The sequence below is a fragment of the Carcharhinus amblyrhynchos genome, chromosome 2, assembly GCF_965287045.1.
Source record: "Carcharhinus amblyrhynchos chromosome 2, sCarAmb.v2.hapA, whole genome shotgun sequence".
Taxonomy (NCBI): Eukaryota; Metazoa; Chordata; class Chondrichthyes; order Carcharhiniformes; family Carcharhinidae; genus Carcharhinus; species Carcharhinus amblyrhynchos.
Genome location: NC_137325.1, coordinates 125,185,141 through 125,202,903, shown reverse-complemented (window position 1 = coordinate 125,202,903; position 17,763 = coordinate 125,185,141). Strand labels below are relative to the sequence as shown.

At 45.0% G+C, this 17,763-nt stretch overlaps 1 protein-coding gene across 4 annotated transcripts in view; it reads left to right on the top strand.

Annotated features, from left to right (window-relative positions):
* LOC145358429 (ATP-dependent 6-phosphofructokinase, platelet type-like) overlaps positions 1 to 17,763 on the top strand; it is a 123,693-nt gene that overhangs the window by 89,324 nt on the left and 16,606 nt on the right. For 3 of the 4 annotated variants that reach the window (XM_080212503.1, XM_080212513.1, XM_080212532.1), the window contains 2 exons: positions 6,415 to 6,567; positions 11,207 to 11,371. In XM_080212503.1, the coding sequence (XP_080068629.1) occupies positions 6,415 to 6,567; positions 11,207 to 11,371 (318 nt within the window). Of the gene's footprint in view, positions 1 to 6,414; positions 6,568 to 9,594; positions 9,748 to 11,206; positions 11,372 to 17,763 lie in introns of all 4 variants that reach the window. The other variant, XM_080212522.1, reaches the window with a different exon arrangement.

Sequence of the window (17,763 nt, the reverse complement as noted above, 5' to 3'; positions counted from 1 at the left end):
CTTTGCCAAATGTATGAAAGAAAATCTACTCAGTATACAAAGAACACTCACGTTGGCCGAACTACAAAACAATTTTCAAAAATCATGGAACCCCTACGGTGCAAGAAGCTAATAGGTCCATCGAGTCTGCACTGACCACAGTCCCACTCAGGCCCTTTCCCAGTAAACCCACATATTCACCCCACTAACCTGTGCATCCTCAGACACTAAGGGGCAATTTAGCATGGCCAGTGCACCTAACCCACACATCTTTGGGTGGTGGGAGGAAACCGGAGCACTCGGAGGAAATCCACGCAGACACGGGGAGAATGTGCAGACTCCACACAGACAGTGACCCAAGCCGGGAATTGAACCCGGGTCCCTGGCGCTGTGAGGCAGCAGCGCTAACCACTGTGTCGCCGTGCTGTCCTCTGAAAACCTATCCTGAAAACAATCCTCTTGTACAGCTGTGTAAATTGTGCTCTTCAGATCTCTTCCTGATCTTCATACAGTCCAAAGGAGGCAATCTAGCTGGGATAACTAACCCTGCTAAGTGCTATTTCAGCAGTAAACTGCCTGTCACATCACGTAAATAATTGTTCCCAAACTGATCAACTCAGATAGTGAATCCCATCTATTAATTTTCCTACACCCTGTTACAAATATGTAATTCGCACAACAGCTAAATTACTGTTGGCTTTGTAAAAAAAACTGTCAAATTTCTGAATGTTTTAGAAGACGTGAAATTTTTTCAAATCAGTGGTAACGGATCGTAACAATAGTGATTGATACTGAAACCATATAATTTGGTTTCCTCCAAGATGCTGAGCTTTGTGCATCTATCGATTATGTTTAAAATTTGCACCTTTTTAATGTTTGATATGGAATTAGCATCTCCACGCATTGAACAAGACAATTTTACTTTTGAAAATAGATTCTTTAAAATTTCAACACATTACTAAAATAACAGTGAAAGACTGCCTCAAAGAGCTTAACTTGTGAGCTCCTTTTGAAATTAAAAGCACATTGATGGAAAAGAGTTTGGAAACAGTGCTATTTGCATTCAGCCAGTATGACAGCATGGCAAATTGCGGGAATCGGACAAGGACAGGTGTTTCAAGACTAGGCATATGACTAGTCAATCTGAATTCCACGATCCATACTTGAAATTAATCAGCAACCTGTTCTTTCCAGCGATTGTGTTTTTTATTAATAGGTAATTAACCAAAGACGTCGGGGGGAATTCTCCCGTCCTGCCCACTACAGGAATTGTGGCAGGTGTGGAGTGGACCACACGTAGATTCATAGACCTCAGGCAGAATTCTCGGGTTTTGGGGCAAGCTCAGCCGGAGAATCCCGCTCATTAGATGGGATTTATAGTCTATAATAGGTTATTAAGTGACTGCAAAGCAGCAGGACTGGATGTTCTGCAGTAGGGTACAATAAAAATGATTGGCTGGTAAATTTGACAGTGGATAGACTGGGCTGAAACAAGGTGGGAGAAGGCCTGTGGGTAGGCTGAGTGCCTTGTTTCCTTGTTGTAACCTTCCGTGTAACTGTGCAACGAAGACCCAGTATATAACAAAGTCAATGCATTTAATTGATGATGCAAAGATGTTCTGGATGTGCTAGCAGTGGAGTGCTTGACAGCCAGCTAGAAAATGGATTTTAGTGTCAGTCTTGACTGGGTTTCACAAATGCACATATTGCTGTACGAGTTCCACCAGTCCTCAGTGGGATGATGATAAGACTGGGTACTGTCCAGAAAGATGGAAAGCAATTAGTAATTTTATTTTTACATTTTTTTGTTGTTTCCTATCTACAAGTTTTTTTGCACGGGGTGGGGGGGGGGGGGAGCGGGCGGGTGGCGCTGTTTGGAACTCGCTGCTGGGGGTGGTAGTGGAAGCAGACACGATAGTGACTTTTTAAGGGGTGTCTTGACAACACATGAATAGGATGGGAATAGAGGGATATGATCCCCAGAAGGGTAGGGGGTTTTAAAGAACAAAGAACAACCCAGCACGGGAAACAGGCCCTTCGGCCCAACGAGCCCGTGCCGCCGCATCACCCTACACCTATTTTACCCTGCATGTCTACGAATGGGACCCTACTCAGTCAGATTCAGGAAAGAAATAGTGTCAATTTGGTGGAAACCGATTAGCCTAAGAGCACATCTTTGGGGTGTGGGAGGAAACCGGAGCGCCCGGAGGAAACCCACGCAACCACAGGGAGAATGCGCAAACTCCCACAGACACAGGCCCAAATCCATGTATCTGCACAGCTAGCAGTGCTAGTCACTGAGCTGTTGTGGCGCCCGTCTATCGGTCCAGGATCAAGCACACACACCGACATGAAGTACTAGGCCACTCCTGGACTTCCAAGAGCAGCCCACGCACGACCCACCGTGTGCATGCCCCTCGCTTGACACGAGGTGGACCTCCACCTGTGGAATAAAGACAAAAAATATTAATCATACAGCCTGCCCTTCCGGTGTCTCCCGAGGTTTAACCCTATTTAATAGCCCCTACCATATCCCTCCATTCTTGTTTCACTCATGTGCCTATCTAACTGCATCTTAAACAAGTCCAACGTTCCTGCCTCCACCACCCTACTCGGTAGCGCATTCCAGACCCCCACAACTCTCTGCGTAAAGAACCTTCCTCTTACCTCCAAATTATACCTCCCCCCCCTCACCCTTAAGTGATGACCTCTCGTGTTCGTACCCAGTCTAGGGAGCAGTCTCTCACTATTAACTCTATCTATTCCCTTCAGTATCTTATATACCTCTATCATGTCCCCTCTCAATCTCCGTCTTTCCAAGGAGAATAGCCCCAGTCTCTTCAATCTCTCCTCATAACCCAGTCCCCCCATGCCAGGCAACATCCTGGTAAACCTCCTCTGCACCCTTTCCAGAGACTCCACGTCCTTCCGGTAATAAGGTGACCAGAACTGGACGCAGTACTCCAAATGCGGTCTAACCAACGTTCTGTATAACTGAAGCATTAGACGGCAGCTTTTATACTCTATGCTCCTTCCTATAAAGGCTAACATCCCATAAGCCTTCCTAACAACCTTCTCCACTTGTGACGCAACCTTCATGGATTTGTGAACCTGCACTCCCAGGTCCCTCTGTATGTCTATACTCCTAATCGGCCTACCTTTTATCACATAGCTCCTCTCTGCATTATTCCGTCCAAAATGCATCACCTCGCATTTGTCAGGATTAAATGCCATCTGCCACCTATCTGCCCACTGCACCAACCTATCTATATCCTGTTGTATCACCTGACAATCCAGTTCCGTACCCGCCAACCCTGCCATCTTGGTGTCATCAGCAAACTTGCTGATCACACCACCTACGCCCTCTTCTAAGTCATTTATGTAGACTACAAAGAGGAGAGGTCCCAGTACCGAGCCCTGCGGCACACCACTGGTCACTGGCCTCCAGCCCGACAAGGTACCCTCCACAACTACCCTCTGTCTCCTATTTCCCAGCCAGTTCTCAATCCACCTAGCTACCTGGCCTCGTATCCCATGCGCCTTAACCTTTTCTACCAGCCTACCGTGAGGGACTTTGTCAAACGCCTTACTGAAATCCATATAGATGACATCAACGGCTCTCCTATCGTCAACCGTTTTTGTCACCTCCTCAAAGAATTCCACCAGATTCGTAAGGCAAGACCTCCCTCTAACAAAGCCATGTTGCGTATCCCTAATCAGACCGCAACGCTCCAAATGCTCATACATCCTACCCCTAAGTATTTTTTCCATTAACTTCCCTACCACCGACGTCAAACTCACCGGCCTATAATTCCCAGGGTTATCCCTACTACCTTTTTTGAACAACGGGACCACATTTGCTACCCTCCAGTCTTCTGGGACCTCACCTGTGTCCAAAGAAGAGACAAAGATGTGCGCCAGAGGCCCAGCAATTTCATCTTTCGCCTCCCTAAGCAGCCTGGGATAAATACCATCAGGCCCCGGAGCTTTATCCGTCCTTACGCTACCTAAAAGCCCTAGCACTTCCTCTCTTGTAATAACTATATCCTGCAACTGAACCTCCACTCCCTCCAAGAGACCGCACGATTCCGAACCCCTCTCCTTCGTGAATACCGACGCAAAGTATTCATTCAGGATCTCCCCCATTCCCTCCGACTCAATACACAACTCTCCACTCTTGTCCCTAAGAGGACCAATTTTCCCTCTAACTACTCTCTTGCCTCTAATATAGGAATAAAATGCCTTAGGATTATCCTTTAATCCTACCAGCCAAAGCCATCTCATGCCCTCTCTTCGCCCTTCTAATTCCCCTTTTTAGCTCCCTCCTACTCTCTCTATATTCCTCCAGCGCACACTCCGTACCCATTTGTGTTGACCTAACATACGCCTCCCTCTTCTTCCTGACCAAGTCTTCAATATCCCCCGTAATCCACGGCTCTCTAATCCTACCTTTCCCATCCTTTCGTTTAACCGGAACATACCTCCCCTGCAACCATTTCATTTTGTCCCTAAAAGCCTCCCACTTGCCAACCGTGGACTTGCCAGCTAACAGTCCCTCCCAGTCAGTTTGCTGCAGCTCCCTCCTAATCCTGCTATAGCTCGCCTTTCCCCAGTTCAGCACACTCCCGTTTGGACGGCACTCGTCCCTTTCCATTTTTATCCTAAAGTAGACGGACTTGTGGTCACTGTTCGCCACATGTTCGCCTACCTTTACCTCACCCACCTGCCCCGGCTCGTTTCCCAACACTAAATCCAGTATAGCCCCTCCCCTAGTCGGGCAAGTTACATACTGTTCTAGCGACCCTTCCATAACACATTTCACAAACTCCTCTCCCTCCGTACCCCCAGCTCTAGGCCCCCTCCAATTCACTCCGGGAAAATTAAAATCACCCACTACAACCACTCTATTCTTCCTGCACCTGTCCAAAATGCCCCTGCAAATTCCCTCCTCCACTGACTTTGGGCTGTTGGGTGGCCTATAGTACACCCCTAGCAATGTGATCTCTCCCTTTTTATTCCTCAACTCCACCCACAGCGACTCAATCCCTATCTCTTCCATATCGCCCTCCCTCTGCACTACTGTGATGTTTTCCTTGACTAACAGTGCAGATGGACAGCATGGTCGGTGCAGGCATGAGAGCTTTGTTCTTTGTACATGCAGATTTTTTTTCCCCTTTTGGCGAATAGTGGGGAAGGTTTGGAAGGATTAGTATGCTGATGACCGACTTGTTGAACCTCTTCACCCTCGGTCAGCAGGTTCTAGAGTGCAGAGTGAGGCATGGAGTGCTACTCCCTGAGGCACAATACTATCTCCCTTTTGTTCTCTTTCATAGAATTGTATCTTCAGTTGACTACTCATGTTTGATTGTTGGTGAATCACGGGGAGATGTCCATGTTATTGGCCTAACCCACTTTCCTAGTTGAACATAGAACATAGAACATTACAGCGCAGAACAGGCCCTTCGGCCCACGATGTTGCGCCGACCAGTTACAAAACAATGACCCACTAACCTAAACCAATCCCTTTTCGTCCATAAACCTATCCACGGATCTCTTAAACGCCCCCAAACTAGGCGCATTTACAACTGCAGCAGGCAGGGCATTCCAATCCCTCACCACCCTCTGGGTAAAGAACCTACCCCTGACATCCGTCCTATAACTACCACCCCTTAATTTAAAGCCATGCCCCCTCGTGCTAGATTTCTCCATCAGAGGAAAAAGGCTATTACTATCCACCCTATCTAAACCTCTAATCATCTTATATGTTTCAATAAGATCCCCTCTTAGCCGCCTTCTTTCCAGCGAAAACAACCCCAAATCCCTCAGCCTCTCCTCATAGGACCTCCCCTCCATACCAGGCAACATCCTGGTAAACCTCCTCTGCACCCTTTCCAAAGCCTCCACATCCTTCCTGTAATGTGGGGACCAGAACTGCACACAGTACTCCAAGTGCGGCCGCACCAGAGTTGTGTACAGTTGCAACATGACGCTGCGACTCCTAAATTCAATCCCCCTACCAATAAACGCCAAGACACCGTATGCCTTCTTAACAACCTTATCTACTTGACTCCCAACTTTCAGGGATCTATGTACACATACACCTAGATCCCTCTGCTCATCCACACTATTCAAAGTCCTCCCGTTAGCCCTATACTCGACACACCTGTTATTCCTACCAAAGTGAATTACCTCACACTTCTCCGCATTAAACTCCATCCGCCACCTCTCGGCCCAGCTCTGCAACCTGTCTAAGTCTTGAAGGAGGGAGAGGAGGCTACAATGTTGAATTTCGATGTAAAATGTTACTGTTTATAATATGTGTTTCTGTATTTTTGTTACCTCGTGAGAGTACAAGTTTACAGGTGGCTCCCCCTTTGGCCCTTTCTTGCGAATTTAACTGTTGTACATGCAAGCTAATTTGGATGTGCCCCCCAGGCATACTTGGGAATTTTGGAGCTGTCAGCTGCACGCACCACATATGATGACTTCTGTATCCCTATGGTTATGGTTCCTGCCACTGTCTCCAACAATGTGCCTGGTTCAGACTTCAGCATTGGTGCAGATACTGCCCTGAACGCTATAACCGATGTAAGTCTGTCTAGGAATGTGTAATTACAGCGCTAACACAATAGACCAAGCCATTATCTGAACTGCATCTGTTATCTACTAGCACCAGCAGGATTCATACTGCTGTTCCAAACCACTAACTTCCCTCACCAAGGTTGCGTACATTTTAATCTTGTTGACTGGGGCTTCACAGTGGGCTGTTGGAGTTCTAATTTTGGACAGATAAACTCATTTAGAACCTTTATCAATTAGCCTGCGATTCTAAGCACTGTTGATGCCATTTCTGACAAGCTAGTTTTCAAGCATCTTTGAACTGACTTCCTATTCTTGGCAGCTCTGAAGTGAGGTCAATGTGTCTTTATTTAGTTGAAAAGCACTGTATTTGCAAATCTCATCCAGCGGCTCATTGAAAACAGCCGCGGATACTGATACGATCAGGTGTCTCATTGTTCCAAAATAGAAAGAAAGGCTTATAGCTCTTTTCAGTTATCTCAAGAGCACTTTACAGCCAATAAAGCACTCTTGAAGTGCAGCGCTTGTAATAGAGGAAATGCCGCAGCCATTACAAGCTCCTACAAACAGTGATGTGATAACTAATGAGCAGATTTTGCGGTATTGCTTAAAGGATACATTTTGTCCTCCTTGAAAATATGCCATTTTACACCCACCTGAGAGGGTAGGCCAGGCTCGATTTGATTTCCCATCTAAAAGACAGAGCTTCCCAACACTGCAACACTCCCCTCAGTACTGCACTGGAGTTGTCAGTTTTGATTTGTGTGCTCACGTCATGCAGTATGGCTTGAATCTGCAAACGTGTGACTCAGAGATAAGTGTGGTACCAGCTGAGTCATGGTTGACATAGTAAACTGGCACAGATTGCAGTCAGTTCCATTCCATCCAAAACATTTGTTCTCTCCACAGTACTTTTGACTAATGTTCTTTTCTGTGGAATCCAACTGATTAAATGACTAGAAAATGCAGAAACTTTATTTTCCCCAAAACAACCTGGTGGTTTTTGTGGTGTATGCAACAGTATGACCATTCTGAATGCTAGTGGATGATTCTGCAGTTGGATAGTGTTACAGGTAGGTAAACCGAGGCCTCCAGCTATGCTTAAAAATCTCAATATCTGTGTGCCATCACTGTCTGCTACAAATTTCATTAGTTGTTTTAGTTTTGTTTCATATTAATCATCACTGAAAATGAGGCCACACTTCCTCATTTTCCTGAAGCTGCACGAGCTTTAAGTTCGAATCTTAGAAGCATTTTCATATATCTTGTGACAAAGAACAAAAAAAAAAGAAAAGTACAGCACTGGAACAATCCCTATGGCCTTTCAAACCTGTGCCGATCTTGATACCTAACTAAACCTCTCTCCTTACTTGGTCCGTATTCCTCGATTCCCTCCCTATTCATGCACCCATCCAGATGCCTCTCAAATGTTGCTAATGTGCCTGCTTCCACCACTTCCTCTTGCAGCACGTTCCAGTGACCCACCACTCTCTGCATAAAAAACTTCCCCCACGCATCTCCCTTAAACTTTTCCCCTCTCACCTTGAATCTTGCCCCCTTGTAATTAACACATCTATCCTTGACTATCCATCCTGTCCATGCCTCTCATAATCTTGTAGACCTCTAATCAGGTTTTCCTTCATTCTCCGTCCCTCCAGTGAAAACAATCCTCGTTTATTCAACCTTTCCTCATAGTCAACACCCTCGAGACCTGGACATCCTGGTAAACCTTCTTTGTGTTCTCTGCAAATCTTCCACATCCTTCTGATCATGTGACAACCAGAACCGTACACAATCCTCCAAATATGGCCGAACCAAGGTATTATATAGCTGCAACATAAATTTCCCAGCCCTTGTACTCATTGCCCTGGCTGATGAAGGCAAGCATGCGATATGCCCTCTTAATTATCTTGGCCACATGTGCTACCACTTTTAGGGACCTGTGGACTTGCACACCCAGATCCATATGGACGTTAATGTTTCTAAGGTTTACAGTATAATTCACACCTAAATTTGATCTTCCAAAATAGGACAGTAGGAACTACACAGAGCCACAACATCCTGAAAGGAAAAACAGGATTTTAGATCCAACACTGAGAGAGTAAATCTTTTATTTGTTCTACACTTTTGATCTCTTCCAGCCTTACTCACTCATGTGCCCTATTATCCACATTGGCTGCTGGTCCATCAGTGCTTCAAATTTAAAGTTTTCTCCCATGTATATGAATCCCCCCATGGTCTTGCACCTTCCTATCTCTGTGACTCCCTCCAGCCACACAAGCCTTCAAGCACTCTGCATTCCTCCAAATCTTGCCTTTTATGGTTCGCTCACTGCTTTCTGTCCAACATACGATGGCTGTCCCTTCAGCTTGTTGAACCCTAAGTTGTGGAGTTTCCTTCCTAGATCTCTTCCCCTCTCTTTACTTTTTTTAAGATCCTCATTGAAAGGATACCCCTCTTTAGCTGAGCTTTCATCTGACCCTTCCAATATCTCTTTGGCTCGGTGTAGATCTGCCCAGTTTCACTTTGAATAGCCTCGGGATGTTTTCCTTTGCTAAAGGCACTGCACAAATGCAAGTTTTTATTGCTGATAATTCTGTTATTAAAGAATTGATTTGCATCTGCCAAAGTTTCAATCATGTCATTTTGAATTCCAAGTCATTCCAATTTAATGTTCCATTTAAATTTTTGTTGCAGTTTCAAGATTGTGAGGAAGTGTTGCCTAACTCTATACCTAATCATTTGTGAGCTACTCTGTCTTCCCCAACTCCCCCTGCGTAGTCTTCACTGGTGCTCAAAATTTAGTATTGTGTTGACATTACTTCAAACTTGGCTTTGGGCTGTGCGTGCCAGTGTGAGCTTTCTTGTGCAGGTTTGTATTGACCGCAGGAACTTTGCATGCACTTGTGCTTGCAGTTTGTGTTTGCAAATGGGAAGCCAAACCCCTCCTCACATTTAAGAGCAATATATTATGCTACACTTAGTGGTGTGATAATCAGAAATAAGCGCTAAATTATGTTTGTTCTGGAAATCCAGGGTTATGAAGCTCTGCTACAAATAGATCTTGCACGCTCATGCATGGAGGAGTTTTGCATCCCAATATGTCTTGTGCCTGCTACCATAAGTAATAACATGCCAGGTACTGATTTATGTGTTGGTGCTGACACTTCTGTCAATACCATTGTCGAGGTAAGCCTTTCAGTTTTAATTATGTTGAGGCTAACTGTGTTATAGTTATTGTGGCTCTGTGCATAACGTGCTTGGCATTGCAATGTTTTTTTTTCTGGCAGTATTCGTATTGCGTGCTATTTCGGCTGTTAATTTCATTTTTCTCTTCTGCCAAGAAATTCCCATAAATTTTGCATAATATATGCCATGAAAAGCTGCAATTTTACAGGATTATGCATTTTTATGTGTCCTCCATTTTAAAATAAGCTGCGAGGATAACTAATTTGGACCTTTACTCAATTATCATCACTAAACGCACTTTGCAGGTTTGCTGTTGATTAATGGAAAAAGCACCATCTGAATGTTCTTCCCTGATGACCAAAAGAATTTAGATAACAATTATGATGCGGAAGTTAATTTGTGTTCTAAACCAAGAGCACGTGCTCCTAATTCTATAGTGAAACAAATGTTACTTGTAAAATGATTTGCCGTTGTTACATAAAAACTAGAGGCAGGAGTAGGCCATTCAGCCCTTCGAGCCCGTGCTGCCATTCATTTTAAGTTTACTTATTAGTGTCATAAGTAGGCCTACATTAACACTACAATGAAGTTACTGTGAAAATCCCCTAGTCGCCACATCCGGCACCTGTTCGGGTACACTGAGGGAGAATTTAGCATGGGCAGTGCATCTAGTCAGCATGTCTTTTGGACTGAGAGGATGCCAGAGCATCCAGGTTTTGGTTATGGCTGATCATGAATTCAGTATCCTGATTTCTGCCCCTTCCCGCCCCCTCCACCATATTCTTTGATCCCTTTAGCCCTTGGAGCTATATCTAATTTCTTCTTGAAATCACACAACGTTTTGGCCTCAACTACATTCTGTGGAAGTGAATTCCACTCATTCGCCATCCTCTGGGTGAAGAAATTTCTCCTCACCTCAGTTCTAAAAAGGTTTACCTCTTATCCTCAAACTGTGACCCCTAGTTGTTGTGCAGTAGGTTTAAATATTCTGTTGTTACAAGTAAAAATTGGACATTTTATAGTTTTCAAGGGGTGTGGGATTCGATAGCTATACCAGCACTTTTATTGCCCATCCCTAATTGCCCTTGGAAGATGGTGGTGAGCTGCCTTCTTGAAACGTTGCAGTCCATGTGGTGTAGGTACACCCACAGTGTTGTTAGAGAGCAAACAGTCAAATGCTAGAACTCTTATCAATCAACATATTTATCCCACAAAGACAACAATTTGGTAGCTAAATTACAGAACCAGTGGATAATCCTGTCCATCTGTAAACACCAAACAACAGAACAAACTGTACAGGTGTGTTTGAGAAATGCTGAACTCTGCTAGCATTTTATATCTTAAAATATTTTCTGTGATCACACAGGCAGATAGGTAACTGGGGACGATAAACTGAACAGAACAGTTCAGAATCAATTAAATTTGTGTTTTCTATACTAACTAGATGTTTTCCTGTTAGACGTGTGATCGTATCAAGCAGTCAGCAAGTGGAACAAAACGTCGTGTGTTTATTATTGAGACCATGGGAGGTTACTGTGGCTATCTAGCAAGCATGAGTGGCCTTTCTGCTGGTGCTGATATTGCCTACATCTTTGAGGAGAAATTTGACATCCGTGAGTTGCAGGTCTGTACTTTCTTATTAACCATTTTGGAAGTAAACATTTTTTTGCTACAATTAGCCATTTGTAACTTTTTTAAAAACTTTACATTTTACATATATGTATCTGTCGACGCATGTCTTTTTATTCATGCGTGTCACAAGCAAGGTCAGCATTTATTTCCCCTGGGAAAGTGGTGGTAAGCTGCCTCTTTGGTCTATTGCAGTCCATGTGGTGTAGGCAGTTGCACAGCGAGTGAAGGGAGTTCAGAATTTTCATCAAATGACAATGAAGGACCATTGTTATATTTCCAAGTAAGGATGGTGTAGGCCTTAAAAGTGAACTTGGGTAGTGATGTTCTTTAGAACCCCTGCAGTGCAGAAAGAGGCCATTCTGTCCATCGAGTCTGCACTGACTCTCTGTCAAAGCATCTTACCCAGGACCTGTCCCCTCAACCCATGTATTTACTCCGCTAATTCCCCTAATCTGCAGTTCCTGGGACACTAAGGGCCCGATTTTACCATCAAGTTGTGCCCGTTTTCAGGCGCAGAAACTTGGTAAAGTTGGGTGTGAGGTGAGTAGCACGATCCACCCCCGCCTTCACACCGACTCCCTCTTTACCAAGGCCCGAAAGTGGTTGCAATCGGCATCGCACCTGAAATGGGCACGACGACCATTTAAGTGTATTTGCAGACATTAAAATTAACTTCATTGGCTACACGCCCAACCTTACTGGCACTTCCCTCTTTACTACTACGTTCGCCCATCCAGAATCAGTGCAAAACAGACATAGAACATAGAAAAACTACAGCACAAACAGGCCCTTTGGCCCACAAGTTGCACCGAACATGTCCCTACCTACTAGGCTTACCTGTAACCCTCTATCTTACTGAGTCCCATGTACTTATCCAGAAGTCTCTTAAAAGACCCTATCGAATCTGCCTCCAACACCACTGCCGGCAGCCGATTCCACGCACCCACCACCCTCTGAGTGAAAAGCTTACCCCTGACATCTCCTCTGTGACATGCTCCACAAAATTCCGATTCGGGCACCTCAGTTAGGCGAGGAGGTAAGTGCTGAGCGTCTGACGATTCTCTGTTTGAGATCGGTTGGGGGTGGGGGGTGGTGGAGAGGTGGGTCTGATGGCTCTCTGTTTGTGATCAGTGAGGGGGAAGGGAGTTCCACAGCCGCTATGCTTGAGATCGGAGGGGGGAAGGGGCTGTGATCGGTCGGTGTGGTGGAGCAGGTTGGGGGGATAAAAGGGTTAGTAATGTTGTGGAGGATGGGGGGGTGGGCGGGTGGTGGGGGGGAGCCTCATTCTATAATTTTTTTTGTCTGCCCATGTGCATTCGGAGGTGCCGATTGAAGCTGCAGGGCTTTGGGCACGTTAAGCCCCACCCACATGCAGCGCGATTTGGAATCGCTGATATTTTTTCAGGCACAATGTACATGGGGATCCCTGAGCATGGGTCTTAAAGTCATAAGAACATAAGAACATAAGAAATAGGAGCAGGAGTAGGCCATCTAGCCCTTCAAGCCTGCCCCGCCATTCAATAAGATCATGGCTGATCTGTTGTGGCTCAGTTCCACTTTCCCGCCCTCTCCCCATAACCCTTAATCCCCTCTCTTATCAAGAACCCATCAACCCGCTTCTTAAAAATATTTAGCGAGGCAGCCTCCACCACTTCAACGGGCAGAGAATTCCAGAGATTCACCACCCTTTGAGTGAAGAAGTTCCTCCTCAACTCCGTTCTAAACCGCCTCCCCTTTATCTTGAGGCTGTGCCCCCTAGTCCTACTGTCTTTTTTGAGCGGGAAGAGTCTCTCCATCTCTATCCTATCCATCCCATTCATCATCATATAAGTCTCAATGAGATCTCCCCTCATTCTTCTAAACTCTAACGAGTACAAGCCTAGTTTATTCAGCCTCTCCTCATAGCTCAATCCCCTCAACTCCGGTATCAGCCTAGTAAACCTCCTCTGCACTCCCTCCAGGGCCAAAATATCCTTGCGCAGGTGCGGCGCCCAAAACTGCACACAGTACTCCAGCTGCGGCCTCACCAATGCCCTATACAGCTGCAGCAAGACCTCCCTACTTTTATATTCAATCCCCCTCGCTATGAAGGCCAGCATCCCATTCGCCTTCCTGACCACCTGCTGCACCTGCAAGCTGGGTTTGAAACGTTCCCAGTTTCCAGTCTGCTCAGCACCTAGAAGCAAAATGGTAAAATAAGGCCCTAAGGAGCAATTCAGCACGGCCAATCCACCAAAACTACACGTAGGCGATTCGTCTATCCCGCACGGTGGGATGGGAACCGGGCCTGAACATGTCTCCCAGCACTGAGTTTCCGGTGCTGTCAGGTCCACACCAGAAATTGCTGGAAATATATGCAGTGCCTCATTTGCATACAGTTTAAATGCCATTAGCAGGCCTGGGTCAGAAATCTCTGGATCTGCTAGTATCTCCACCCCAACAGGAGTGTTTCACTCCTGCTGGGTTTACAGTAGTTCTCCACTTGCTTGGAACTGGTGGCATGACCCTGCTGGAGTGAAGGTGGAGTCAATCAAGGTCCTCCCAGAGAGTCAGGCGTTGTGGTGGTGGGGGGGGGGTGCGGTGCGTAGTTTCCCCTGGGCATTGCCACTGTGGCAATCTCAGCCTGGGCCCCCTAGAACTGCCTAAGGCACAAAGTACCAATGCCCAGGGAGCACTTCGGCAGTGCCCACCAGCAGAGGCAGTGCCAAGTGGGTGGGGCGGCAATGGCTGGGGTTGAGGTTCCCGCTGCTACTCTGCAGTCGGGATCAGTGAGGGAGGGAAGGGTGCCAGTGTTCGGGGCTGGCCATCTGGGTTTGGTGGGCGGGGAGGCGGGCTGTTGGGGGTGTTGACTGTAGGACGGGAGGCTCGACATTGTGGGAATGGGGGGGGGGGGCGTGGTTTGGGATTGCTGGTGAGGAGTAGGGGAAATTGGGGTTGGGGGTGGGGGGGGGCAGGGTCAAGGCTGGCCCAGACGTATCCAGGAGACCAGCAATCAGGCCATGGGGGTCACATGGTTGGCATTGTGGGAGTTGCAGGGCTGGCCAGCGATCGGGAGGCCGGTAGATAGGGGCCACTGCACATCAACCAATCTCGGCACTGTCAGATCGGCACGTGCACAGTGGTCCGCTCAGTGCTAAGCTGCTGGCTTCTCCAGTGGGAATGGGTCCCGACCCCTGATCCTTTTAATATGATTCACGTTAGTGCACTCAGCGATGCACAGAGTATGGGAAATGCTTTTTCAAACTCCTGCTGAAAAAGCCAGTTTTATTTACTCCAATTTTTACACAAATTCAATTCTTCGAAATTTTTTTGGGAGAATCTCACCCCACATCTTTGGAGTGTGGGAGGAAACTGAAGCACCTGGAGGAAACCCATGCAGTTACGGGGGGGAGGAATGTGCTAACTCCACACACAGTCACCCAAGGCTGGAATTGAACCCAAGTCCCTGGGCTCTTTGAGGCAACAGTGCTAACCACTGTGTGGCTCATGCTAACCTTCTCCAAGCAGGGCAGACACTGCAGGTCTGGGAGATGCAGTTGGAAGCGCCTTGGTGAGTTGCTGCAGTGCATCTGGTAGATGGTACATAGTTATTGCCACTGATTTGGAGAGAGTGAATGTTTAAGATGTTGAATGGGATGCTAATAAAGATAGCTGTTTTGTCCTCAACAGTGTGGCGCCTTTTCAGTAATATTGCAGCTACATTCATCCAGACAAGTGGATAATATGTCATTGCATTGTCTATTTATGTTATGTAGAGCAATAGCATTATATAAATGTATGGAGATTAGAGAAGCAGACAGTATCATGTTGATCCATTACATTTTCCCTCACCTACCCAGTTTCCCTTTCTTCATGGTTCTGATATTCATGATGTGGAATCTTATCAGCTAAATTCATGATGTATTCCCCCAGCGCCTCCACATTTATGTCCTTAAATAGATTTAGTCTAATTTTAACCTTTGTTCCAGTAGCTCTTGTCACATCAAAGTGTTCATTAAAACGCATAGTGGATGTCATGGAAATAATCTGTTCCATTTCAGCCCTGAGTGGCCTGTCTAAATAAGGAATTTGGTAATTGCTTTCCATTGTCACAATTGCAGACAGAGAAAGATTGTGGTATTTTGCTATTACATATTTTTGACAGTACCCAAATGCATTTTGATCATGCGTTCACGAGGGGTGTGTTTTATCTGGTTTTCTTTGGTAATATAAATATGAATTTTGTTCTTGGCAATATTATTGTTTACCTTTCAATCCTGTTCTTAAGATGTGATTTTAAGAATTGATCAACAGACCATTTCCTGCTTTACAATTCAATTCTGCTTCTTCTGTCTAAGGGGAATTGCTGTGTATTCTTATTTGAAGCTGAATTATTATTGGTTCTGTGATTCTTGCTTAAAAGCTACTTGCGGTCTCCATACCTGAGCATTTGAAATAACTTTATTCTTTCGTTTTTATCCATGCTGTATTTGTCCCCTTACAGTTGATTGCTGGCGTTTCTCCTCCTCTCTGGTAGCGTTCATTTCTTATCCATTTTCTTTCCAGAGTGCAATAACATTTACATTTGCTGTACCAAGATTCTTCTTATAGTATGATTCTCAGAAATTGGGAAACATTTTGGCAAAATCTTACTCAACTTGGAAAAGATGATAGGAATGAACAAATTCTTCATCCTGTCCAAATTAGTGCCAGCTAGTGGTGGATAGAATGTTGAGCAACAATAAAATGCAAAAATGCAACTGTAAGAATACTTCTTTGTTAATTATTGGCAGCCAAAGCTTTATATATTTACAGTATCAATTCATTCGAAGATTCTAACATTACTTATAAGTGGATTATATTCATTGCTAAAAGAATCCTTAGATTCCCAACACATCCAGGATATGATTACCATGGCTTGAATAATATTGCAAGTTATCTTAAGGCACTGAAACAAGCACTGTTGTGAGTGAAAGGCACTGACATTAGGTGTGGCTTTTATTATGGTAATATTCCTAGAAAATATAACATTTAAAAAAGGCATTTTATTTCACATTTATTCCCCCATTGCATTTTTGGGCTTATTCTTTACCATTCAAATGAAAATAATAGTAAAGTCCTCTTAACATTATGCCATTTACATTTTTTCTATGGGCTGTGGGTAAATTGGTTCAGCCAGCATTTATTGCCTAACCCTAACTGTATTTGAGAGGGTGATGATGAGCTGCCTTTTTGGTGTAGGTGCACCCACAGTAGTGTTAAAGAGTTCCCCAGGATTTTGACCCAGTGACAGCAATTTTGTTCCGAGTCAGGATGATGTAAGACTTGGAGGACAAACCTGTGGTTGCATCTGCTGCCCTTGTCCTTCTAGATGAAAGAGAATGTGTGTTGGAAAGGTACTATTGAAAGTGCATTGCTAAGTTATTGTAATGAATCTTGTAAATGCACACTTCTGCCCACACTGTATGTTTACGTGGACAGAATAAATATTTGATTGCTCAAGGTGATGGGTGAGGTGCCAGCCAAGTGGGTTGCTTTGTCCTGGATGTTGTTGTTCTTCATGAGTGTTGTTGGAGTTGCTTTCCCAGGCAAGAGGAGAGAATTCCATTACACTCCTGAAATGTCTTGTAGATGGTGGACAGGCTTTGGGAGTCAGGTGGTGATTTACTTACTGCAGAATTCCCAATCTCTGACCCGCTGTTGTAGCCACACTATATGGCTAATCCAGTTCAGTTCCTGGTCAATAGTAACCCCTCCAGACAACTGATTGTGGGAGATTCATTGATGGCAATGCCATCAAGGGGTGACAATTAGATTCTCTCTTTTTATAGATACTCGTAGGCTGAAATGGATATTACTTGTCACTTATCAGCCCAAGCTGAAATGTTGTCTATGTCTTGCTGCATGCGGACATGGACTGCTTCAGTATCTGAGGAGTCACAAGATGTGCTGAACATGTGAAACCATGAGCAAACATCTCCACTTCTGACCATATGATAGCTGGAAGGTTATTGATGAAGCAACTGAAGGTGGCTGGACCAGCGCACTTCCTTGATAGTTCATAATTTCATAAACCCTTTCAAGCAAAGCTGTGAGGTACATACGGAATTATGTAACCTGCAGTTGAGGGGTTTTGACATAATAGATTTACTATATTCACGGACAGAAGGGTCAGTAACCAAAAGACACAGTTTTAAGGTAGTTAGTAAAAAAAAATCTGGAGGGATAATGGGGTATTCTGTATTTGTGGTGAGATATTCTGATTTCAAATGCACTGCCTGATGTGACAGTAACTTTAAAAAGAGAATTGCAACAGGCATTTGAAAGGAAGAATTTTATGAGGTAATGTAGGAAGGGGGACAAATCCAGTAACTCTTCAAAGACTTAGTATAGATACAATGGACT